A 27503-nucleotide genomic window follows, 5' to 3' on the forward strand; every position below is an offset into this window, starting at 1 on the left:
ACTAAAAACTAATGACGGAAAAATAGGCAGGTGTGTGTGTGTGTGTGTGTGTGTGTGTGTGTGTGTGTGTCTGAGAAAGAGGGCATGTTCAAACATGTCAGTTAAAATCTCTATCTTTATCAAGAAGTCACATGATCTTCATGCCTCCAGAGAGCAGACGTGATCCCTCCAATGCATTCGGAGAATCTGTTACTGACCAATAACTTTACAAGCCTATAAGTGCTGGGAGGTGGAGCTTAGGAAGAAAAGAAAAGAAAAGAAAAGAAAAGAAAAGAAAAGAAAAGAAAAGAAAAGAAAAGAAAAGAAAAGAAAAGAAAAGAAAAGAAAAGAAAGACTGACAAGGAATGGAAGACAGACAGACAGACAGACAGACAGACAGACAGACAGACAGACAGACAGACAGACAAATAAATAAAAAAGAAAGACAAAAGGTAAAGAATAGCTAGCTAGCTAGATAGATAGATAGATAGATAGATAGATAGATAGATAGATAGATAGATAGATAGATAGATAGATAGATAGATAGATAGAAATACAAAAGGTAAAGAAAGAAAGAAATACAAAAGGTAAAGAAAGAAAGAAAAAAGTTAAAGAAAGTCAAAAGGTAAAGAAAGAAAGAAAGAAAGAAAGAAAGAAAGAAAGAAAGAAAGAAAGAAAGAAAGAAAGAAAGAAGGAAAGAAAGAAAGAAAGAAAGAAAGAAAGAAAGAAAGAAAGAAAGAAAGAAAGAAAAAAGTTAAAGAAAGTCAAAAGGTAAAGAAAGAAAGAAAGAAAGAAAGAAAGAAAGAAAGAAAGAAAGAAAGAAAGAAAGAAAGAAAGAAAGAAAGAAAGAAAGAAAGAAAGCTACACTTTTTGGAGTAAATGCTGCTGGTCGCTGCTGCTATCGACTCTCTTCGGTTCCTAAACCCACACTTCGGGTTCTGCAGGTTCTCCACTCGTTCGTTTATACAGGATGATTAATAAGTTCAGCACAACGTCTTCTGTTTCCTGCTAAACTTCTGCTCTCCTGCAAACACCTGAAACAGTAAATGTTCAGTGCAGTGAATCATCAGCTTTTTAGCTACTCGCACTTTTCGCCCAAGCAGGTCATCAGCCTCAGCCTCGTTTCTCACAACTTATGGAAGGACAACCAGTTGGATGCACATCTGAGTGACGAATAAGGACACGAGTGCGACCCAGATACACACACACACACACAGATTGCAGATTTGCTTGCAATCATTTCAGTTATAAATTTTACTTGCACCATTTCCCATTTGTTTTTTCACTGTCTGAAGTTTCAAGATAAACTAACCATGTTAACAAGCAATTAATCTGATAGCAGTTTAGCGGTCTCAGTCCTCACACACACTCACCTCAGACTCTGAGACTCACTGATGCACTGGCCACTTGGACTTGAAAATATTAAAATCAGAACTGCAGTTCTGAAAATGAATCATATATTGTTTGATTCATTCAAAAACAACCTTGATATCGGAAATTACTGCTATTTGGAATTGATGCAAATTTCCCAAAGCGCCGACCCGATAGAACGCTCGCTCGACCGAGGAACATGACTAAGAACGTGGCAGCAGCTTCAACAGAAAGTGAGTCAGGATTCAAATAAATCTCCATCACACATTTCATGTCAAGAGGCAAAAAGAATTGGAACACGTTACTCGGCTCTATTCAGGAAAAGGTTTCCTATGCCATATTGCCAAAAGGTTTACGGACACCCGCTCATGAGTACGGTATTTTTGAGCATCGCATTCCACAATTTGCTCCTAAATTCCCTCCAAGGCCAAAAATGGACCAGCACCATCTTACCTCAGTGCCCTCATTACATCTTGCACTGCACCACGCTGTTTGAGATCCTCCAGCACTGCTCGACTGGTACCACCTTCTCTCTTCTCTGTTCTGGCACTGATGTGGTGGAATGAACTTCCCCTAGATGTCCGTACAGACAGAGTCCCTGATTATCTTCAAGCGACGATTGAAGACCTAACTCTTCCTGAAATACTTAAATTACCCTTTCCAAGTGTGTTTTGTAGAATTCAAGAGTTATATTAATATTAAGTTTGTAAACTTACGTACCAGTGTAGATTCATGCATTACTAGAGACTCAAAGCACTTTCGTACGTCGCTCTGGATAAGGGCGTCAGCTAAATGCCGCAAATGTAATGTAATGTAATATGTATTTCTTAGCCAAACCCATAAAGTCACAGATGAATCGATTGTGTAGGACGTCTTAGGATGTGGTGGAGATTGTGTGGAGATGTGAACTCAATCTTGTGATCAAAAGTCCAACATCTCAACAACAGAAGTCGGATATGGTAGCGTGAAATTTTCCCTTTACTTGAACTATGTTCCAGCATTAAAAAATGCTATAGAAGGGTTGGAGTGGAAGATCTTCTGCTATAGAGCTCTGATTTCAACCCTATGGGATGAATGTTGAACGCTGACTGCACCCCAGGCCTCAGAAAAACTTAGAAGATGGTCACATATACACGATCATGTAGAAGCATATTATTTAAAAGAACTATTTGTTCTCCACAAGCCAAAAGCTGATGGAACGTCATCCCAGAATGTGGAATGGAATGATCAGGTGTCTACGTAAGTTTTGTCCATGTAGTGTAAATAAATGCTGGGTATTATTCATAAAAGGGAAGGTCATATATAGGTCACACACCAATCCGCTAGTTGTTCGGAAAATAAATAACTGAGCTTTATATCTCTGTCTGTGACTCAATTCTGTAATTCAGACCTGACTTGAATAACTGATCACGTTGAGGGTTTATACCACAGTGTGAGATTTAATCTATCTGATTTAATCACTACATTAGTGCACATCTTCTCACCAACCCTGCAGCTGACTGAATGAGAAATCGTGTGTCTTTAACGTACAGCAGGCTGTTGCCAGGCCCAACAATTTCACACAGACAAACAGAAAGACACACAGACAGGTGAAAGGAGTGGCAGGTAGGAAATTGTGGATTTCTCAAACATAATTTGTTATTTAAGAGAGGAACCTGGCAAAGCGAAAGGAAAACCGGCAACACGAGTGACAGCAGCAGCGCCGCCCACTGCATCGAACACCGAGCAATCAGAGCACCGTTTTACTCTAATTCCTGTTTACCCAACTGACGCTACCTCAAACTGGTCTCCTCCTGAGACACTGCAGAAACGTCCAATCACATCTGATTTCTAAACTCTCTCCGTCTCTATCTCCCTGACTCTTTCTGTGTTTATGTCCCTTTCTTTCTCTGTCTCGGTGTCTATCTATGTGTCCCCCTGTCTGTCTCTCTCTGTCTTGGTGTCTCTCGCCATCCATCTCTCTCTGTGTCCCCCTGTCTTGGTGTCTCTCTCCATCTGTCTCTCCCTGTGTCACACTGTCCGTCTCTCTCCATCTAGCTCTCTCTGTGTCCCCCTGTCTGTCTCTCTCCATCTATCTCTTTGTGTCCCCCTATCTGGGTGTCTCTCTCCATCTATCTCTTTGTGTCCCCCTTTCTGGGTGTCTCTCTCCATCTATCTCTCCCTGTGTCCCCCTGTTTGCCTCTCTCCATCTATCTTTCTCTGTGTCCCCCTGTCTGTCTCTCTGTCTCGCTCCATCAATCTCTGTGTCCCTCTGCCTGTCTTTCTCTGCCTCCGTGTCTCACTTCATCTATTTCTCTCTATGTACCTCTGTCTGTCTTCTTGATTCCTGTCTCTCTCTGCCTCTATGCTTCAATGTTTCTGTTCCAGGTTTTTTTTTTTTCTGTGTCTGGTTCTCTCTGTCTTTTCATCTTTGTCTCTATATGTGTCTCTCCCTCTCTCTGTGCATGTCTGTCACTCTCGGTCTTGGTGTCTCTCTCTGTCTGTGTTTCACTCACTCTCTCTATTTGTCTTTCTGTCACGGTGTCTCTTTCTGTCTGTCTGTCTGTCTGTCTGTCTGTCTGTCTGTCTCTCTCTCTGCGTCTGTCTCTGTAACACATATAAATCTTGGATTATGCAAGTGTAACTGAATGTCTCTATTTGCTCAAGCTTCACCAAACACACTAATAAAAACTCTCACACAACACCTCGCAGTGTGAACCTCGCCTTTCTCATTGCAAACAAAACTCAGCAATGGAAATTACAAAGAATACAATTATAAAGATTACACAACACCGCCACACCTGCAGTACAAACCATGGGCGGAAAATCCACCGACATGCTCGGGACATGCTCGGGACAGACGAATAAAAAAAATCAATACCTACACAAGAACATTTATTAGCGTACACGGGTTTCACAGGTGCAGGTTAATGCTAACTAATCTTTACCTAATTTGCCAGAAAAAAAATTTCCAGTCTGGGACTAATAGGTTTTGTGTGTTTTTTAAGACAAGCCGTTTCCATATGTGTAATTTTTATATATATATATATATATATATATATATATATATATATATATATATATATATATATATATATATATATATAATCTTTAATCATTTAAAATTAATGATGTTTGCGTTTCACTTGAGCAGATGAACATTTTGGTGTGTCGTGCAAATATTTTTTACAGTGTAATAAGTTTCACTAGGCAACAAGGTTACAAGACTAGCCTAGCTCCAGACTGCTAGCTAGCGTTCTGCTTTCGAAATGTGTATAATAAACACAACGTAAAGGCGGCGTAAACGTGGAAATAGGATAAACCCGTCGGTAATGTTAACTTTTACCTCAGTAATCTTGATAAGTTACTTAGAAAATGCTTCATATTGGTAATAGACACTGTAGCAATAATTAGCAATGAGCAATTGGCAAATTGTTACACTGTGATTTCCGAGCTTTCGAAAAGGTTTTAGATTTTTTGAAAATGAGGCAAACATAGGACTCGGAATGAAGCTAACATCTTCTGTGAGAAAACATTACAGGAACGAGTAGGGTAATGATGCAGCTTGATGAGAAAAGAAAAGACAATTACGCTTCTTAGGTTCAATCCAGAAACTGAGAAAATTCGTTAATTTGTTTTGTCCTCTTGTTCCCTGCGGTAACAGCTGAAATAATACCTGAAGTAATGCCATGTTTCGGTGTGTAGGAAAAGGTTATTATTATTGTTCATGTGACAAAAGGGTTTGTGATTTTAACCAAAGCAGCTTCATCACCAAGAATCAATTTTCAAAAGTTAGTTTTTTTGCATTTTGTGCATAAGGGAAATGTAAACATGTCAAACAGTAATAAAGGTTTGCAAAATTAAATAAACCCTGTACTAAAATGTCATTTAGGGTCAGTCACAAATGTTTACAAAGAAATAGTTTTTTCCTTCCTTGTTTTTTTGCCCAAAAGATATTTTTTTCTGTCTGAAGTTTGCACTAAAGCTATCAATCTAATGCTGTCTACAAGCCTTTAAAGGATATAGCTACTAGTTCACCATGTCTAAATCCTCACACACCCATTTGAGACTCGTGATTTCTAACGCTGTATGACACATAACCTCTGCACCAGTCACTTGGACTTGTAAAGCTTAAAAGCAGAACTAAAAGTTAGAAGTGGATCAAATATTCTTTCAATTTATTCGAAACACAAAATTTGGAATCCGGATTATTTGGAATTGACGCAAATTTCCGAAGGCGCAAACCACAGGAAGTGAGTCAGGATTGAACGAAATCTCAAACATTTGATCTAGACTTACAACGACAACGAGTTAATTTAATAACATCACCCGTTGTACATATACTATATGGTTAAATGTATTAGGAGACGTTTTTTCCATCCATATGTGGTTCTTCCACAAAGCTGGAGGTATGCAATTGTCAATGGATGCAGCATGACATTTTACCTGCACTTGAACTAGGAGACCCACATTTTTTCCAGCATGACAATGCCCCCATGATATGAAGACATGATTTACATGGGTTGGAGTGGAACATCTACTATAAAGCTCTGACCTCAATCTTATTGAACACCTTTGAGATGAATATGAACTCTGACAGCACTCCAGGACTTCTCACATCACCTACATCACTACCTGACTTACAGCAACTAAGCAAAGGAGCACAAATCTCCACAAACACACTTTAAAATCTAGTGGAACATCTTCACAGAAGAGTGGAGGTTATTATAACAGCAAATGGGACTAAATGTGGAATGGAAAGTTTAAAAAGCACATACTATTCATATAACCAGGGGTCCATGAACTATTTCCCAGATATTTCCCAGATTTCCTATAAATATAACACACACTGATAAATAGAAGGTTGTGATTTCAAAACCCTTTGAAAAATAAATTGAGCAATACAAGCATTTTAGAGATGGAGAAACACTACACTGAAGTACGACGTCTCCTGATTTTGGGATCCGCATCTATATTTCGAATCGCTAAGTTTTACACCCGGACTTCCCATGATTCCCACTGTGGGAGTTAGCCATGGTTTTTTTGTATCAGGGTGGTGTCTGTCTCAGCTGTGTTTAGACAGGCCCCAGTGCCCAGGATGGAAAGCTCACAGCATGTGGAGTGCGGTTCGGAAACATGCCCAGACAGCAGAGCGGCAGCAATGAGAAAAATGACAGGAATCTTTCAAGGGTTATTCCCAGCGCAGGCCGATGCCGTAGCCCGAGGCCTGAGCTGCTTCTGCTGCAGTCTCGAACACATTCTCGATCGCGTGTGCGTATGCTAGGCGTGTCCACTGATCGATGAAATCCAGCCTGGATTGTACAATAAAATGAGAGGTATGTAAAACAAGAGAAGAAATTACTTCTACAAACAGAAGTCCAATTGATTTATACCCTCTGGTGTAATTCCATCATTTCTTCATAATTCTCCTGGTTTGTTAGGTTTAGTTGTAGATCTACTTAAAACAACCTGGTACCTGGTAAAATCTGAATGGTAGAGAGGCCAGAAATGCTAAACAGCCAGGAAAAATATCTCAAAATATCAAATTCAGTCACACTGGATTTGTAAGCAACAAGACCAAGAAAAATCCGCACAGGAATGATAAAGCCCTGGATTGAACACGGGCTGTCCAACGTTTCGAAACACCTGGTCTGTTATGGTTTTTGAGACATGTTCCTTTTGTTTATATGCAACAAATCAGGTAAAAGACAAAGACCCACAAGAACCAGACAGTGAATGACTGTGGACAAATGAGTCCAAATTTGACATTTTGGTCTCTAACAGAAGAACTTGTGTAAGACAGAGAACAGGAGAGAAGATGTTAGCAGACTGCCTCACCCCTGCAGTCATACATGTTGGTGGAAGCTTAACGGTTTGGGGTTGTTTTGGAGCAGGGAAGGTTGGAGACGTTTTCCATATAAATTAGAAAATTGAACCAACATGGCAACCATTCCATTCAACTCACATCATGCAATTCCGTCTGGACTGCGGATCATTGTAAGCCACTTCACCATAAAAGAAGGCAATGAGCCGAAGCATACGTCCAAGAGAGCAAAGAGTCCGCTGGAGTGACATCTATCATGGAACGGCCTGCCCAGTCACCACACCTAAATCCTATTGAACTGCTCTGGGATGAACTGGATCACAAGGTCAGAAAGAAATCTCTAAGTAGTGAAGAACTTTTTTTCAAAGTATTGAACGTTGGAGAAACTAACTGTCTGGATGCCGAGATTGTGTAAAGGAAGGATTTTTCATTAAATATTAAGTACATGCATATACAGTATACAGGAATTGCGCTTGCCACATAATTGATTAGTATGGCTGATTTTCCCGGTCTCTCGTGGAAGGCACGACAGACCAAAAACACTTATAAATAATGAAATTAAATTTTAAAAATATAACTATTCATTATAAAATTAAGTTAAATGTTAATACAGTACAGTACCGTTTATCTCGGTTTTGGAACGTGATAAACGGGGGATTACCGTATTTGTTTGGTCAACGTTAATCATCATACCGTTACATGATCGTGTTTGTTGCATAGAAGTCGGACAGACACTGTACGTTATTATAAATACATCATTAAAATCTGAAATTGTAGTAGGAATCACTAAGCATGTCAGGATTTCTATTTTCATTTCAAATCAATAAATCGATTCTTTATACGTGTGGTTTCTCTCATGCGGTGTTTTTTTCCTAACAGCAGAATTTTTTTTTTTTATTACACTTTTATGATATAAAACTATAATAAATGTATAAAACAATATATGTGTATATTTATGTATATGTAAATTTTTTCCTTTAAGGTTTTTTTTTTGCTCCTGTACAGCAAAGCTGCAGATGATGAAAAATGACAGGATCATTAATAAATATATGAAGGCATTCGAATACTAATTAAAATCCAAATGTTTGACGCAATTTGAAAGCAAAAGTAAAACCCTTAGTAACACATCGTCTTAAAAAGCGGCGCTGAACCAGATCTGAGGAGACGTGCGTCATCTCGAAACCATGTGGTTTGACCTTAGGGAGAAAGAGAGCTTCAAAATATACACTGAACCCAAAAACTCTGGGAAAATAAATAAATAAAATAACCCAGAGACAAACAAACAGAGACACCCCCCCCCCCCCCCCCACAGTCACCACCCACACGCTCACAGGATGTTCTAGAACACTTCCTCGGACACAGCTAGCATCGCGTAGAAAACAGACCGAGCGCAGATCCAGGACTAAAAGTCAAAGCGCTCAGGATAGAGTGATATTAAGGTTTAAGAGGAGAGTTCAGGAACACAAAGCTACACGAATCGATATGAACCAGCAGGACACATGATTCAGGTAGACACAGCTTGCTGCTAACAGGAACTAGTGAGGACTTTGTGACATCAGAATGAGAAACGAGAGATGGTTATGGGTTATAGGATGCTGATTAGGGTCAGAATCTCTGGCTCATTTATATATATATATATATATATATATATATATATATATATATATATATATATATATATATATATATATGCCAAGTTAATAACGAGTTAAATGAATTCTAACATCGATTTTATTATTAGTATTATTATTAATTCAGCGTGCATTTCTGTTCGACCATTTTTATTAAAAACATCAATAAATATAAAAAATGAAACTAAAACCTTCAACGCAACACACGTTTATTCTCGCCGAGGTTAAAGGCGTCTCACTAACGTGTTTTTTTGAAAACAATATTTTCGCTAACGCCATCGTAAGGCCGATAAATCACAAGTTGAACACTTGAGTTGTAACTCGAGAACACTACCTGTGTGTGTGTGTGTGTGTGTGTGTGTATTATATACACAAAGAACACAAACCAGATGGAGCCCCGGGGCCGTCACCTCTCCACCATGAGAGCCACATGACACAGGCACCAACCGACCTGTGACATCGCAGTCATCCACAGCTCGGCTCACTCCCACTTCCTGTTTATGAACGAGCGTTTCGAAAGAAGAAGAAAATACAACCGAGGAAGTGCAACCCTCGCGCGAAGGTGCACTGAAAAGGGAACACGACAGGAAACCCTTCCTGGTGAAATGGAACTTTAAATGTTTCGAAAGGAAGTCAAAAATACTAGTTAATGACATGCACTAGGTGTGTAAGGCATTATAAGAAATGACACAAGGTTAGGAGAAGTGAAACCTCTTCATCTCAGAATCACACACACACACACACACACACACACACACACACACACGCACACACACACACACACACACACCAGAACCTTTTGTTCAACAACCAAGAATATTCACGATAATAATAATAATAATAATAATAATATAAAAACCCACCATGCAACTTCCTCTTAAAACTGGCTTTTACCCTCAGGAGGCAAACGCACCGTCACGCCGACACGTTAGCGCACGTGAGCCTCGCGGCGCTTCATGTGCAAGCTGAATGCGCTTCATCTCTACTTAATACCAACAACCACTATCACACTCCATCAGCTCTGAGAAAGAAAAGCGTCCTACAGAGCTTTCTGAGAACGAGGAATGCGAGTCGATCGCACGTATTACAATTAAAACGTGACAAAAAATACACGACATGGCTTTCCCAGAAGGAAGTCGGGATGCTGTGGAATTCTTTGCTCGCGGGTCAGAGAACGCGTATGGTGAAGTTCTACCGGTGTCCGGGATTTTTGAAAATACTTTTAAACGATGGACATACATGACTTTTCTAAACATATGTGGTTCTTCCACAAAATGTAACCACAACGTTTAAAGCACACAATTGCTTTACGTGGCTTGGAGTGGAAGATCTTGAGTGGAAGATGGCAGCAGCTTCCACAGGAAGTGATTCAGGATCGAACGAAATGTAACTTTCCGTTCACTTCCACTAGCAGACCAAATCCTGTTCCAGCACGACGAAGCCACAGTGATATGAAGATATGCATGAGATGAGTTTTAGTGGAAGATCTCCTGCTATAGAGCTCTGACCTCAACCCTACTGAACACCTTGGAGATGAACGTGAACGCTGACTGCGCCTTCTCACCCGCATCAGTGCCTTTACAACACCCTTGTGGATGAATGAATCTCACACAGATCTCCACAAGCACACTGAGAACAATCTAGTGGAACATCTTCTCATAGGTTATGTAAGAGCAGACGGGGAATAAATGTAAAACGAGATGTTCAATAAGAAGCAATCTTATGATGTTCACAAAGCAGCTTTACGGTATGTATTAAAGTATCTCAAACGAGCGAGAGGGAACCTGGCGAGGAACCGAAACTCATCCAGGTGACACCAGACCAGTGTGATTATACATTGTACAGTGACAGAAGAGGGATAAAAGACAAAATGTGCGAATGGGAACTAAACGCATGGTCACAAACCCTGCAAGCGAGACGGTTATCAGAGCTTCTCCCGAGAGCATGCGAAGGTCACATGACACGCCCGTTCCTACAGTGTCCTCCTTCTATCCAGAAGCACCCCCCCCCCCCCAGAGCAGAGCTGTCAATCACAGCTCACTACTTAGTGACATCACCTCTTTAAAGGCGCTAATAGACCCAAATGAACAACATTTCCTCAGGCAGGTTTCGTTTCGAACCTCGAAATCTTCATGAACGCAAAGCGATAAAGAAAAGATAAAGAACACCGTTTTGGGTTTTTTTTTGTACAAAATGCAACTTGTATTAAAAGTCTTTAAACATTCAGAACAGCCGTGAAAAAGCCGGTCTGCGTCTTTGAGAGTACAATCGGATCAGAATTTTAAAATGATACATCACATTTCACTTTTGTGTGTGTGTGTGTGTGTGTGTGTGTGTGTGTGTGTGTGTGTGTTAAAAAATAAAAACAGAAAAGAATAGATTCAACCGAAAGGAAATAAAACACTGGTCTAGAGGAAGTGGATTACGGAAAAAAAAGTCACGGAGCTGCGAGAAGCTCCAGTACCTGTCATTTTTTGGCCGAAACACAAGACCAGATTTCAGGAAAAACAAGGAACTAAAAAAAAAAGAAAAAAGAAAAGACATCATCGACAGGCATTGAGACATAACCAGAGGCCATATTGTGAGACAGTAGTTATGAACACTTTATAACCCCAGAAAGTGTAACAGTTGAAGAACGTTTTGCCTCAGACCCCCGTCCTCTTTCTCAGGTTGGCACTAAAACAAACAACAACAAAAAATATGGAAGGCACTCGACGCAGGACGTCATCGTCACGACGTCATCGCGTCACCGCAGCACGGTCCTCGCGTACGCTGAGTCAAAAGGAAAGACGCCAAAAGTCGCTGTTGTGACGTGAATTGTGACGACTTCCGTCCACGGCATTTTTCCCTCCTCTCTTTCTTTCTTTTCCCCCCAGCGCAGATCCTTCGAGTCGTCGCGTTCAGCAGAACAAAGAAACAAAAACATCCTTTCCTTTGACTCCGAAAGTTTGATTTTTCGATTTGAATATATATTTTATTATTATTATTATTATTCTCCTCTTCTTCTTTGCTAGACTCCTCCCAGGACATCACATTTTGAACGAAAAAAAAAAGACTACTTCCGTTTCGTCTGGTTTCCATAGTTACCAGATGCTACTCGTTACCAGTGCGCATCTCCGGAAGTTAAAAAACAAAACCGGAAGTCATCGTGGAAAAAAAAAAAAACAGGCTCGGCAAAGAGTCACAAAATCCTGCCAAAACAACAAGTTGTTCGGTTTTAAAGTGGAAAAAAAATAAGAGCAACCCACAAAAGGTAGGCACCAGGGAGACGTAATGATAAAATAATAATAATAATAAAATAAAAGAACCCTGGGGTTTGTTTGGGTCAAATCCCAGAACATTCAAGTATTCCGTCATTGTAAACACTGATGCACGTCCCCCCCCCCCCCCTTTCTTTCTTCCTCGTATTGCGCATGTGCAAGACAATATATATATTTATATATATATTTCTTTTTTTTTTTTTTTCTTTTAAAAAATACTGATGACGTTTAACACCAGAAACGGGTTCTTTGTAGAGATAAAAAAAAAAAAAAAAAAACGCACTCTTTTTTTTTCTTTCTTACTTTTCCGCAAACTTTCCGTTCATAATGGAGTCTCGTGGAGTCTCGTGAGTGACCGGGTCTCGCGCTCAGAGGGGTGAGAAGGAATTAGGTGAAGGGGTTAAAAAAAAAAAAAAAAAAAAAAAGGAGAGGAGAGGAGAGGAGAGAGGGGGGTGCAAAAACAAAAACAAAAAAAATCCGCCCAAAAATAGTTCTAGAGGATGACACAGGAAGAGCAGCACTGCTCGTCCCCGTTGGGCGTCGCGGCGTAGTTCATCTGGCGCACGATCTCGGCGAAGAGCTCGTCCACAGAGCCCTTGTTCTTGGCCGAGGTCTCCATGAAGGGGCAGTTCCACTCATCCGCCAGCGCTTTGCCCTCTCCTGAAGACACCTCCCGCTCACCCTCGAGATCCACCTTGTTGCCCACGAGGATCATAGGAACCCGCTCGTAGCGCTTCACCCGAATGATCTGGTCTCTCATGGGCTTGATGTCCTGGAAGCTCTGCTGGTTGACCAGGCTGTAGACCAGGATGAAGCCCTGGCCGTTCTTGATATACAGGTCGCGCATGGAGGCGAACTGCTCGGTGCCGGCCGTGTCCAGGATCTCGAGCACCGACGGTGACGAGTCCACCTCGATCTCCTTGCGGTAGAAGTCCTCTATCGTCGGGTCGTACTTCTCGATGAACGAACCCGTGACGAACTGGACGGTCAGGGCGGATTTGCCCACGCCGCCTGAGCCGAGGACGACCACTTTGTATTCTCGCATGGTCTCGCTCCCTCTTTCTCTGCCGCCTCAAACTCCTCCACCCCTGCTGGGTCTTTTTTCTTTCCCCCCTTACAATGACGACCGACCGTCCGTCCGTCTTTCCGTCCTTCCCTCCCGCGATTACCGCAGGCTTTACCGTCGGATCCGGGCGGTGCCGTGTGTCCGGTGATCCGGGCCGAGCATCAGAAACCTGTCATGATCAGCCTTCACTCTGGACCTAAATGTGCCAACACTCTCTCTCTTTCTCTCTCTCTCGCTCACTGTGAGGAAGTGATCGTGTGGGTGTGAGTGAGTGAGTGAGAAAGAGAGAGAGAGAGAGAGCGAGAGAGAGAGAGAGAGAGAGAGAGAGAGAGAGAGACACACACACACACACACACACACACACACACACACACACACACAGAGGGTGCGTTTCAAATCACCACTGCACACTTACTTTCCTTCGCGCGCGCGCACACACACACACACACACACACACACACACACACACACACACACTGCCAACTCTTTTCAGGGGAAAGTAAACCAAAGTTCAAATCGTCGCTAGAAATCGACAATTTAATTAAAAATGATTTAGCATACTCAGTTATTCATCATTACAAGCACACTCCAAAATCTAGTGGAACATCTGCCTAGAAGAGTAAAAACACTAAATGTGGACTGTAAATATTCAATAAAAGGACCACTGTACCAGAATGACCAATCACTGATCACCACTGTACCAGAATGACCAATCACTGATCACCACTGTACCAGAACGACCAATCACTGATCACCACTGTACCAGAATGACCAATCACTGATCACCACTGTACCAGAACGACCAATCACTGATCAACACTGTTCCAAAACCACCAATCACTAATCACCACTGTACCAGAACGACTAATCACTGATCACCGCTGTACCAGAACGACCAATCCCTGTTCACCACTGTACCAGAACGACCAATCACTGATCACCACTGTTCCAAAACCACCAATCACTGATCACCACTGTACCAGAACGACCAATCACTAATCACCACTGTACCAGAACGACCAATCACTGATCACCACTGTACCAGAACGACCAATCACTGATCACCACTGTTCCAGAACGACCAATCACTGATCAACACTGTTCCAAAACCACCAATCACTGATCACCACTGTACCAGAACGACTAATCACTGATCACCACTGTACCAGAACGACCAATCCCTGTTCACCACTGTACCAGAACGACCAATCACTGATCACCACTGTACCAGAACGACCAAACACTGATCACCACTGTTCCAGAACGACCAATCACTGATCACCACTGTACCAGAACGACCAATCACTGATCACCACTGTACCAGAACGACCAATCACTGATCACCACTGTTCCAGAACGACCAATCACTGATCACCACTGTACCAGAACGACCAATCACTGATCACCACTGTACCAGAACGACCAGTCACTAATCACCACTGTACCAGGACGACCAATCACTGATCACCACTGTACCAGAACGACTAATCACTGATCACCACTGTTTCAAAACCACCAATCACTGATCACCACTGTACCAGAACGACCAATCACTAATCACCACTGTACCAGAACGACCAATCACTAATCACCACTGTACCAGAACGACTAATCACTGATCACCACTGTACCAAAACGACCAATCACTGATCACCACTGTACCAGAACGACCAATCACTGATCACCACTCTACCAGAACGACCAATCACTGATCACCACTGCTCCAGAACGACCAATCACTGATCACCACTGTACCAGAACGACCAATCACTGATCACCACTGTACCAGAACGACCAGTCACTAATCACCACTGTACCAGGACGACCAATCACTGATCACCACTGTACCAGAACGACTAATCACTGATCACCACTGTTTCAAAACCACCAATCACTGATCACCACTGTACCAGAATGACCAATCACTGATCACCACTGTACCAGAACGACCAATCACTGATCACCACTGTACCAGAACGACCAATCACTAATCACCACTGTACCAGAACGACCAATCACTGATCACCACTGTACCAGGACGACTAATCACTGATCACCACTGTACCAGAACGACCAATCACTGATCACCACTGTACCAGAACGACCAATCACTGATCACCACTGTTCCAGAACGACCAATCACTGATCACCACTGTACCAGAACGACCAATCACTAATCACCACTGTACCAGAACGACTAATCACTGATCACCACTGTTTCAAAACCACCAATCACTGATCACCACTGTACCAGAATGACCAATCACTGATCACCACTGTACCAGAACGACCAATCACTGATCACCACTGTACCAGAACGACCAATCACTAATCACCACTGTACCAGAACGACCAATCACTGATCACCACTGTACCAGGACGACTAATCACTGATCACCACTGTACCAGAACGACCAATCACTGATCACCACTGTACCAGAACGACCAATCACTGATCACCACTGTTCCAGAACGACCAATCACTGATCACCACTGTACCAGAACGACCAATCACTAATCACCACTGTACCAGAACGACCAGTCACTAATCACCACTGTACCAGAACGACCAATCACTGATCACCACTGTACCAGAACGACCAATCACTTGGTCACACCAATCACAAAAACTTTCACTCAATAAACTTATTTATATTAATATATATTTAACTGATGTGTGATATATATATATATATAAACCCATGTTATTGTAGTATTATTAATTTATTCATATTCAAATCAATGCAAAATGTTATCATAATAAAATGTTCCAATGTTCTTGTGAGTGTGTTTTTTAGTAGTAGTAGTAGTGAGCACGCTGCTCGGTTTAGGATTCACCCTGAAACACACACTTCCTGAACCACCCCACTCCCCCCCCCCCCACGCTTTCCCACCCCACGTTGCGCGACGTCACGCGGAGTTTCTTAAAGGCGCAGCGCGAAGAGTTCCGCTCACGCCTTGTCCGCGCGTGTCGCAATCGCGCGCGTGCGTCATCACGCCGTTGTGAAAGGACGACTTCTCCGTGCAGCGGGTGCACCAGAAACGACAGAGATGTTTCCTGAAATTGTGCAACCTGTCTGTTAGCTAATAAGATACCTAGAATGATCTCTCATCTATTGTCTGATAGACTTCCTAAAGTGTGTGTTCATTTGTATTAATGTGCACCAATAATCTATATAACACACACACACACACACACACACACACACACACACACACACACACACACACACACACACAGATCAGTGTCACAGCTCCAGGGTTCGGGTTTCTAAGCTTGGGTTAGTGTGTGCATGGAGTTACACCTCCATGTCTCATATTTCCTCCTGATTCTAAGGTTTCCTCTGAGCTCGGAAAGGAAGAACTTGCTTAACCATAGATAGATAGACAGATACATAGAGAGAGAGAGAGAGAGAGAGAGAGAGAGAGAGAGAGAGAGAGAGAGAGAGAGAGAGAGACAATGAATGAATGAATGAATGAATGAATCCTAACATCATCAGCGCTAAACCTCTGCTCAGTATTATAAGTGAAATAATAAGTTACTCTGGAGAAGAACATCTGGCAAATGCAGTATAATATAAGTGAAGATGAATGAACGAATGAATGAATGAATGACTCTCCCTGAAGATGACGCTGGAGGTGCAGTGATGTGTGTGTTGGAAATAGTTTTATCAGTGTGACCATGTTAAAAGTTTTCTTTTTTTTTTTATTTGTTTATTTATTTATTGGTTTTCATTGATCAAAGGAAAAACACAATTGAAAAAGAAGAAAAAAAAAACAGCCTTATGGAACAGCTTCGGTTATGTGTCCAATAATGAGATTTTATTTTATTGTATTGCATCACATTTATTTGTTTTTATTTTATTTATTATTAATTAATTATTAACCCCATCGATATTCGTGGGGGTTACGTTCTACCACCCCTCAGGAGTAACAAAAAATCACGAGGTTTTGACTCTTCATTTGATGGTTCCTTTTTTAAGGAATAAATAAATAAATGTTTTATTTACTACTTGAAATGAATAATACAATAATAAAATAGATCTTCAAACATTTCTATGTAATTTATTAATACAAACGTTACTCCAAAACTTCGAGTTCCAAATAAAAAGTCACGAATTATCGAGGTCACGAGTAACGAGGTTTCCCTGTGTATATGTATGTATGTATGTATATTATATTATATGTATATATGTTTGTGTAATAATTTACATTTTCAAGGAATTTTATTTCATCACCAAAATAAAAATTAAAAAATAAATCTGATTGTACAAATCAAAGTTTCTACTTTTGGGTTTGTTATTAAAATTAGTTATTTCAAAAGTTTTGTTGATTATTTGATTTAGATAATACGATTATTTGCTGTACATACACTTTCATATATATCTGCACTTCTCAATTTGCACATCTATCTATCTATCTATCTATCTATCTATCTATCTATCTATCTATCTATCTGTCTGTCTGTCTGTCTGTCTGTCTGTCTGTCTGTCTGTCTGTCTGTCTGTCAATCGGTCTGTCTGTCTGTCTGTCTGTCTGTCTGTCTGTCTGTCTGTGTCTATCTATCTGTCTGTCTGTCTGTCTGTCAGTCAGTCAGTCAGTCAGTCAGTCAGTCAGTCAGTCAGTCAGTCAGTCAGTCAGTCTGTCTGTCTGTCTGTCTGTCTGTCTGTCTGTCTATCTATCTATCTATCTATCTATCTATCTATCTATCTATCTGTCTATCTGTCTGTCTGTCTGTCTGTCTGTCTGTCTGTCTGTCTGTCTGTCTGTCAATCGGTCTGTCTGTCTGTCTGTCTGTCTGTGTCTATCTATCTGTCTGTCTGTCTGTCAGTCAGTCAGTCAGTCAGTCAGTCAGTCAGTCAGTCAGTCAGTCTGTCTGTCTGTCTGTCTGTCTGTCTGTCTGTCTGTCTGTCTGTCTGTCTATCTATCTATCTATCTATCTATCTATCTATCTATCTATCTATCTATCTATCTATCTATCTATCTATCTATCTATCTATCTATCGCTCTTAGCCTCTATTTACTGCTGTGGTAGCATTGTGGGTTAGACATTGGACCTTTTGATCAGAAGGTTGTAAGTTTAAATCCCACCACTAAGCTGCCCCTGCTGGGGATTTGATCAAGGCCCTTACTGTGCTGTATAAATGAGAGAAATGTAAGTCATGCTGGATAAGGGCATCTGCCAAATGTAAATGTATTCTAGGGTCAACTGTAGCCTACAGATGATCTCTAATCTAATAAAATCCATCCGACTGAACTACTGTATATCCTGTACACAATAATAAAATTGTAATCCGTAATTGTAGATTACTGTCGCACATTCTTCTGCCGAGCAGCGTGCGTCACCGTAGGTAATGAATGATCTAGTGTTTTTACACCCAGGATTTCCCCCTCAGTATCTCTATATTAATCACCTCAAGAACAGGCCACCTCAGGTGTGCTGAAGGCAAACAAGCTATAAATAGCCTCCAACTTGTGGCTCAAAGCTGAGTCACTTCTACCTTCTGTACATCACGCACTTACGGCTCATTTTTTTTACGGTTCATTTTCAAGCCCCGCCTCTTTTTATGTAAATAAAACGTCATGACTAACACGTCTTTAGACCTGACTTCGCTTCCCCTTTGGACTGGATTTATCGTACAAGAGCAGGAATCTGAGAGTGGAAAGTGTGTCTGATCAGCACAAATACGCACAGCATGATTTCCAGAGTTTCACCATAACCGAGCGGACACACCCAGCTCGAGGGTTGAGATCTCACATGCCTCGAGTCATTTATTTTCTCCAGATTTCTTTACTAGTTACACCAAAGGAGACACAGCCGAATACAGACTTTTTTTATTATTTATTATTCTTAGCGATTTGAGGGCTATACAGTACCTATATATATAAGGCCTGACCATAAGATTTGTGATTGTTTTGCACATCCCATTCCACATTTAGTGCTATTTTGCTGTTGGAATGACCTCCACTCTTCTGGGAAGATGTTCCACTAGATTCTGTGGAGATTTGTGCTCATTTACCCACAAGGTCATTAGTAAAGTCAGGTACTGATGTAGGTAAAGTGTGGAGGCCTGGAGTGCAGTCAGCATTCATATTCATTATAATGGGGTTGAGGTCAGAGCTCATCACCATGCTGTTATTGCTGGGCCCTTGAGCAAGGCCCTTAACCCTCAACTGAGGTGCTCAGTTTTAAGTCACTCTGGATAAAAGCATCTGCCAAATGCCATAAATGTAAACTTAAGAACAGGAACTTGCTTCACAGATATTCCACAGCATTGACCTGGAAGACTGTGACATGTGAAATCCTGTTTTAAAGGGAAATAATCTTTAAGTAATATCATATCATCATATCACATCATTGTGTTGTTCACTCGTTTCCAATAACAGCACTCTTTTAAACCTTGATTCTGGTTCGGATCTTTCACTCTTCCTTTTCCCCTGACAACAAGATGCTCTGGAGATCCAATCGCCTGACACCGTCCTCTCGAACACCCCATTATCATTCACTCCAAACAAGCGAGATGTGTCCTGCGTCTTCAGACACGTGTGGATCGAGCTCTTACAGTCCCATCCTCAATGGCTTTCACACCATTTTATCTCCATGTTACTCTTAATGTAGTCATTGTTTTGTGTAAATGTAGCTAGTCCACACTGGCACGTCCATTACACAACATTTCAGTGTTATTCAAATCGCAGTGAAGTGCTGTTTGGCTAATCAGATTAGCGGGAAAATCCCGATGGAGATTCACTTTCCCAACATCTGCTCTCACTTTAATAAACGATTATTAAACCCTAAAACATGAAACTGCAGTTAAACTACAGTGCTGCACAACATACACTATACAGACAAAACCATGGTTTCCTTGGGAAATGGTAGCTCAGTGGGTAAAGGCTTTGGGTTTCTGAGCAGAACGTCAGGGGTTCAAGACCCAGCATTGGCAAGCTGGCACTCTTAGGGTCCTTGGGGGAGGCCCCTTAACACACTGTGCTTCTGGGATATGTAAATTATATTTATAAAGTTAACACCTGGTCATAAGACTCATTTGGGTTTTTTTTTTCATTCTATATTTAGTATGATATAGTATGATATTTGCTCCAGTCTTCTGGGAAGATGTTAGATTTTGGAGTGTGTTTGTGGACATTTGTGTGGGATTCATTCATCCACAAGGTTGTTAGTAAAGTCAGGTACTGATGTAGGTAAGGTGAGGTGAGTTAAGGAGGAGGCCTGGGGTGAACATTGGACCATTGGACCAAAACATCAGAAGTTCAAATCCCAGCATCAACAACTGCCACTGCTGGACCATTGAGAATCCTCTTAACCCCCAGCTGCTCAGTTTTGAGTCGCTCTTGATAAGAGCATCTGCCAAATGCTACAAATGTAAATTTATTGCTACTAAAGACGCCCCGTACAACCGTGTCCCTCTAAGTGTTGTGGTAAAAGGTTGGGATTTAACCACATATGGCTGGAGAAGTCAGATACCGTATGTTATAAACACTCGCACTCACTGTAACTAAATATGTTGAAGAAATGCTTTATAATGGAATGAAATCATTCCTTGACTTGGCATGTTGTGTGTGTGTGTGTGTGTGTGTGTGTGTGTGTGTGTGTGTGTGTACATGCACTGTATGTAAGTGTGAGCCTGTATGGCTGCAGTAAAGTAACTGACTGTCAGAAATCAATGGCAATCTCATTGGTGTCTCCTCCACGTCCCGGCTTTGATGTGTATAAAAGGTGTTAATAGTCGTGATCCGTCTCTGATAGGGTTAAATCCTAATGACCTCACTCACTCACTCACTCACACACACACACACACTCCCCACATATTTCTAAAAAACAAACTGTTGCCTTTGCCTGATTAATTAGCGGCTCACTGTGAAGCTTTGCAGATTTCCTGCATGATGGTTAATTACACTCTCAGATCGCAGCCCCGACAGGATGGCCAGAAGCCTCGAGTGTCCTTTAAGAAAAAGGGAAATGATTTAATTATTCACCAGGTCTTTAATGTGGAATCAATTATTGGGAACAAAAATGCTCTTAAAGCTGTTCTTGAGATCAGGAAGATAAAGTGAAGCAGTGAAATAAAAATAACTCGGACTTGCAACAGTCCTACAAACAAATACTATTTCAAATGGTTATGTCATAAACTAATCCTACATGTGTGATGGAGGGACTGTGTGTGTGTGTGTGTGTGTGTGTGTGTGTGTGTGTGTGTGTGTGTGTGTGTGTGTGTGTGTGTGTGTGTGTGTGTGTGTGTGTGTGTGTGTGTGTGTGTGTGTGTGTGTGTGTGTGTGTGTGTGTGTGTGAATGCCAAGGGCAGGCTGTACTCTGTGATAATGACGAGGAGGAGATTAGCTCCAGGCCCAGTACTGACTTTCTGAACTTTCTAAGCCAAACCTGTAACCCCTAAACTGCACTTTAACTCTGTGTTAAAACTGGGTTCTGACTTTTCAATAGTTCGTGTGAAAATGCCCAGATTAATGAATACATGTGCTTCTGGTATTACTGTTGCTCCCCCTACTGGTGACCGATAGAATCTCAGAGAAGTATAACTTCTGAGGGGATAATTTACTAATTAAATTTAACACATGCAGGATAGATAGATAGATAGATAGATAGATAGATAGATAGATAGATAGATAGATAGATAGATAGATAGATAGATAGATAGATAGATAGATAGATAGATAGATAGATAGATAGATAGATAGATAGATAGCAACTTGTCGATTTCATCTTTAGCCAATGCTTTATTATGAAAATGAAAATGGTGCTGTGCTCTAGCCAGGCTTTATCAGTAGGGGGCGCTGCTGTTCACCAAAATGTCTAATAAATGAACACACCCTGCGGCAGTAATAAATGAAGACACACACACACACGCACAGTTTAGCAAAAGGTATACAAATCATTTATACTTTCTCTAACAGAATGAGGACAGACAGACAGAGAAAAGATAGATAGATAGATGGATAGATAGATAGATAGATAGATAGATAGATAGATAGATAGATAGATAGATAGATAGATAGATAGATAGATAGATAGATAGATAGATAGATAGACAGTGTGTGTGTGTGTGTGTGTGTGTGTGTGTGTGTGTGTGTGTGTGTGTGTGTGTGTGTGAGAGTGTTGTTGTACACACCCTCTATTTAGAAGTCTCAAGGCCCTTTTTCTCTTTTTTCCTCCTTCACATTGTATTTAGTTTCATTTAAAACTTCCTGCTCTTTTAGCTGACCTCCTTAAAGAACATCTGCGGTCTGAGAGAGAGAGAAAGAGAGAGTGAAAGAGAGTGAGAGAGAGAGAGAGAGAGAGAGAGAGAGAGAGAGAGAGAGAGAGAGAGAGAGAGAGAGAGAGAAGAGAGGGGGGGGGGAATAAAGAAACACCCATTGCCACCAGCTAATACCGCTCATTAATCATACAGAGATGAAAAGCACCTCTATATCTCCCTCTCTGTCCCTCTGTTTCTCCCTCTCTGTCTCTCTATCTCTATCTTACTTTCTCTTCACCACGTTCTGTCCCTTCTTCTCACCCTCGCTTTTACTTCATCACTCTCTGTCCTGCCTTCTCTCCCTCTTTGATTCTCCATCACTCTCAAACTATCTCTTTCCTTCTGTGTTCCTTCATCTCTCTCTCTCTCTCTCTCTCTCTCTCTCTCTCTCTCTCTCTCTCTCTCTCTCTCTCTCTCTCTCTCCCCTGTTGCCTGTCTTCTGCCCCCTTCAGCAATCTGTCCTCTTGGATAATTTATCACTCTCATTAAAGGCATCTGGAACTGGAGCCGTGCTGATTGGCATCACAACCTCATCCAACTCTCCATCTGATAGATAGATAGATAGATAGATAGATAGATAGATAGATAGATAGATAGATAGATAGATAGATAGATAGATAGATAGATAGATAGATAGATAGATAGATAGATAGATAGATAGATAGATAAAGATAAATGCAGGAAAAATATTGATCCTTCTGCATTTGTTGACTTGATAGATTTCTGTATTATTATCCTGACACACAGAAGTGATTCATCTCACACACACACTTCAAAATCTCTGTTCCGGCCTGACAAATGACGAGCCTCATAGTCCTCTGCTTCACACACAATATGAAAGAAAATGAAGAATCAAACCCGGCAGACTTATTAAAAGGCAGGTGTCAGTGTGTCAAACATCTGCAGCTGAAATCCATTACATGCTTTAGTCTTGGGGTTTCACGAACAAGAAGCAGAAAAGGTCCCTTCATCTATTATTTATCGATGTACTATACACATTTCGTTATTTATGCTAAATGGAAGATCCATGCCTCTTGTTTTATGATGTTCTGAACATTAGAGTGGACTAACGTGCTGCAAATGGGCAAGAGATTTGCCATTATGATAAACAGAAAATCAGTCATGCAAATGAACTATAATGGATGTGAGATGATAATGTTTTAATATGAGAAGTTTATTGAAATGTAGTTTTGAGAAAATAAGTCTTGTTTTTCAAGCAGGAGACATCGTTTCTTCAGGGTAGGGATTTCTCCAACACCGAACACGTCATTCAATTCAGTTCATTTAGTTTTATTTGTGTCCAACTTTTAATAATGGACATTGTACCAAACCAGCTTCACAGATATAAAAGGTTATAAAGTTGGACTTTATATGTCTGTGCCTTTAGGTTTATCCTGAATGAGCGAGCCAGTGAGACTGTGGTAAGGAAAAACTCCCTGAGATGGTACGAGGAAGAAACCTTGAGAGGAACCAGATTCATCTGGGTGCCACTGAATGTCCATTCATTACAGTGCTATTATTGTTGAAGTGTACTGTTCAGTGATTGGTGCTTAAACTAAAAGAAAGAGCCAGAAGGTAACACAGACATGAAGGACCTCTGGGATAACAGACCACCACCGTTAACAATCCTGAGTTAATTTATGACAGTGGGGGGACGACAGTACACAAACATCCCAGCTCACCAAAACACTTTATATCGATGGTTACTTCAAATCTGCTCCTTTACCTAAGAAAAAACTACTGACAAAAACCTACTGTTGAGCAGGAGTGATTTGTGATAGAAGAGTATCTGTGAGAGTGAAAGGGAAAGTTTATAGGACTCTGGTGAGAACTGAGATGTTGTATGGTTTAGAGGTGGAGCTGGAGGTAGCAGACCTGAAGCCACCAGGAAGAGGAAGACCAAGGAGGAGGTTTATGGATGTGGTGAGGGAAGACATGCAGGTAGTTGGGTTGAAAGAGGCAGATGTAGAGGACAGGGGGGTATTGAGACGGATGATCTGCTGTGGCGCCCCCTAATGGGAGCAGCCGAAAGAAGAAGACTTGAACAGTCCCAGACAATAATTTGAAGGCTGTTTTATAATTGATCTATAACTGATCAAATTCAACAGGATGTAATTTCTCAGAATTAATACACATGTAAAGCAGAGAAATCATCAAATTGTGCTTACATTTAAAAGATGCTTTAATCCAGAACGAATTAAAAACGTAACTGTTTAAACCAATCCACCAATCAGGATCAAGCGCTCGCTCTGTTTTAAACTCATTCTGATTGGCGCTTGGTTTATCTACTGATCACCAACATACAGTTCAGCATCAAGCAGAACATTAAGAGAGGAATAAATGATGAAGAAACTCCAAACTCAAACTTTTCAAAAAAGTTCAAAGCGAGCAATTTTACTTTTACTGGTGGAAATATTTTACTGAGTGAATCTTTGTAAAAATTTACTTCAACTCAAGTACATGGTTTTGTGTACTGTGTCCACCACTGCTGGGATTTGAACTCACAACCTTCTGATTCAAAGTAAATCAAATTCCTTTCACTTGCAAATCTCGGAGCATTAGTGTATGTGTGCACTTTATAGCATATAAATACTGTGTATATTCAAAGTAGCTTCTGGAGAACAAGGCAAATGTTCTGGGAATGAAGGAGTCTGAAGTGATAAACCACCATTTTATGTTAAAATATTTTGTATTATTAATATTTTAAACTTTTTTTAATTTAATTGAAAGGCTTCTGAGATAAACTTGAGCCTGCAGCCACACTGAGTACTAAAATAACAGTATATCTTTGGAACGTGCTTCTATCAGAGTTGGAGTAATGGGGTGTCTTAGCTGTGCTACAGGCTGCAGGAAAGCCTCCGTTTAGAGAAAGGCATCGGTGGTAAACTGATACCGAGACCCTTCTGTGCCTTCTGAGAATAACCTTGGCTGTGTTTCATGGTGAAGGGCAAAGACACTGTAACATGGTGCTCGAGCAACATGCAAAACAGGTTTTACAGCGAATAGTTCAGAATCACGAAATTATGAAACGATAGTGTTTATATTTCTGCTTTCTCTCTGCACCCATTCCTCTTTTATTCTTCCACATTTGTACGTTTGATATTATCAGACTTGCACTCAGACACCTGACAGCCACCAAAGGCGATTTCTCCTGCATCAGAAGGCTGTGCTTGTCTCACTACTTGGTTCCTCTTTCCTTAATCTATTTCCTTCCATATTGTTCCTGTTAGAATGGCTGTTATATGAGATGTGTGTGTGTGTGTTTGTGTGTGTGTGTGTGTGTGTGTGTGTGTGTGTGTGTGTGTGTGTGTGTGTGTGTGTGTGTGTGTGTGTGTGTGTGTGTGGGTGGGTGGGTGTGTACAGTGAGACAGCTTCAGATTTTGGTAAAACGTTAAAAAAAAGGATACATTCTGACACTCCACTTCATGTGGAGCAGAAGGTCAGCTTGGTATGTGGACGTCTAGACGTCTGGGTCAGAGCATCTCCAGAACTGCAGCTGTGTGGGATGTTCCTGGTTTGCACTGGTCAGAGTCTATCAAAAGTGCTCCAAGGAAGGAACAGTGGTGAACCCGCGACAGGGTCGTGGGCGGCCGAGGCTCATTGATGCTCATGAGGAGTGAAGGCTGGTCCGTGTGGTCTGATCCAACAGACAAGCTCCTGTAGATCAAACTGCTGAAGAGGTTCATGCTCTTATATATATATTTGTATAATTACAATTTATTGTATCCAGAACGACTTACAATTGAGCAGGTGAGTGTTAAGGGCCTTGCTCAAGGGCCCATTAGTGGCAGCTTGGTGGTGCTCGTGACCTTCCAATTCAAAGTCCAATGCCTTAACCACTGAGACACACGTGGACAAAATTGTCTTCCATTAAAGAAAGAAGCCACAATGGTCATTAAAACAACTGATAAAAATGCATAAAAGAAATATTAAATAAAAATGTACTGAAAATGAATGAAAACTAATGAAATTCAGACATTGGTTTTGAATTGTGGTTCAACAAAAGCATTTAATGAAACTGGTCTGGACAAAAATCATGGCACTTCATATATTAAAAATAATTAGACAATAGGGACATGTTAAACTGTTAAAGTGTCTCCTCTAATTAGCGTCACAGGTGTCTTCAAAGTTTTAATTAGTCACTCTGCTGTTTGGTATGATGGTGTGCACCACACTGAACAAGGACCACAGAAAGCTGTCACGCTCTAGTTTTGCATGAACAGGTAACAAAAGCCAAAAACCGCATCCAGTTCTTCAGCTCTGCCATGCAGACCTGCATTAGAACCTGATCATGATCTCTATAAGCTCAGTAATTTGTCATTTTTACCGTATAAACATCACAGGACTCAAATGTACTATTACATAAAGCAGGAAATACAGAGGCAGAATACAGAGGGTAAACACCATCATTTAGGGTAAACACCATCATAGTGACCACCTGGTGCTTGGTGGAGAAAGCTGATGCATTCTCTAATGGGATGTCCTGGTTTGTGTGGTTTTCTCCACCCACCTCTGTGACGTAGGGGTCAGATTAAGCTTTCAAACACCCCATCATCATCATCATCATCATCATCATCATCATTGGAAATCAATCAGCTGTAGAATCATTTAAAATGAAAATCCTCATACACACTATTGAAATCCATACATTTATAATGTTCTCTGGAGGAAAATACCCCACATGATTCTCATTTTACATTCAGATCTAAGCATCATTATGAGCAGGGCTTAGTCGTATACGAAGAACGTTATATGCAAGCAGTGTAGCATCACGATTAGTGTGTTTAGACTTTGTAACCAGACATTTTGCTGCATTCTGGCAACATTTGAATAAAAAACTAAAACAACCTTCTCAGCTCTGCCTTTTGGTTTTCCATGCAGGAGCTCAGTCTCCGAGGTGAACTCAGGAACTGGATTAATAAAAAAATACTACTATTAAATTCCTGTAGATGAAGTATCGAATCTTCCTGTATTTTCTGCTCGGTGATGGTCTCCCTGGTCTTTACTCTTAGCACAAACGTAAAAGGGAAAAAGCGTCCCTGAATGTCTGCCAAATGTAATTTACAGCCATAAGGCTGTCTCTGTGATAATGGTCCTGTGTTAAGTGGTTTTGCTGTAAACATCAAA

The 27503-nt window shown here is 41.0% G+C and overlaps 1 protein-coding gene across 1 annotated transcript in view; it reads right to left on the reverse strand.

Moving 5' to 3' along the window:
* Positions 1–11126: 11126 nt before the first annotated feature.
* LOC310732175 (ras-related protein Rap-2a) overlaps positions 11127–27503 on the reverse strand; it is a 116263-nt gene continuing 99886 nt past the window's right edge. The window contains exon 2 of the mRNA XM_083552522.1: positions 11127–13345. Coding sequence (XP_083408648.1) covers positions 12538–13089 — 552 coding nt within the window. The 5' untranslated portion in view covers positions 13090–13345 and the 3' untranslated portion in view covers positions 11127–12537. The remainder of the gene's footprint in view (positions 13346–27503) is intronic.

This window comes from Silurus aristotelis (genome assembly GCF_946808225.1).
Source record: "Silurus aristotelis genome assembly, chromosome: 10".
Lineage (NCBI taxonomy): Eukaryota > Metazoa > Chordata > Actinopteri > Siluriformes > Siluridae > Silurus > Silurus aristotelis.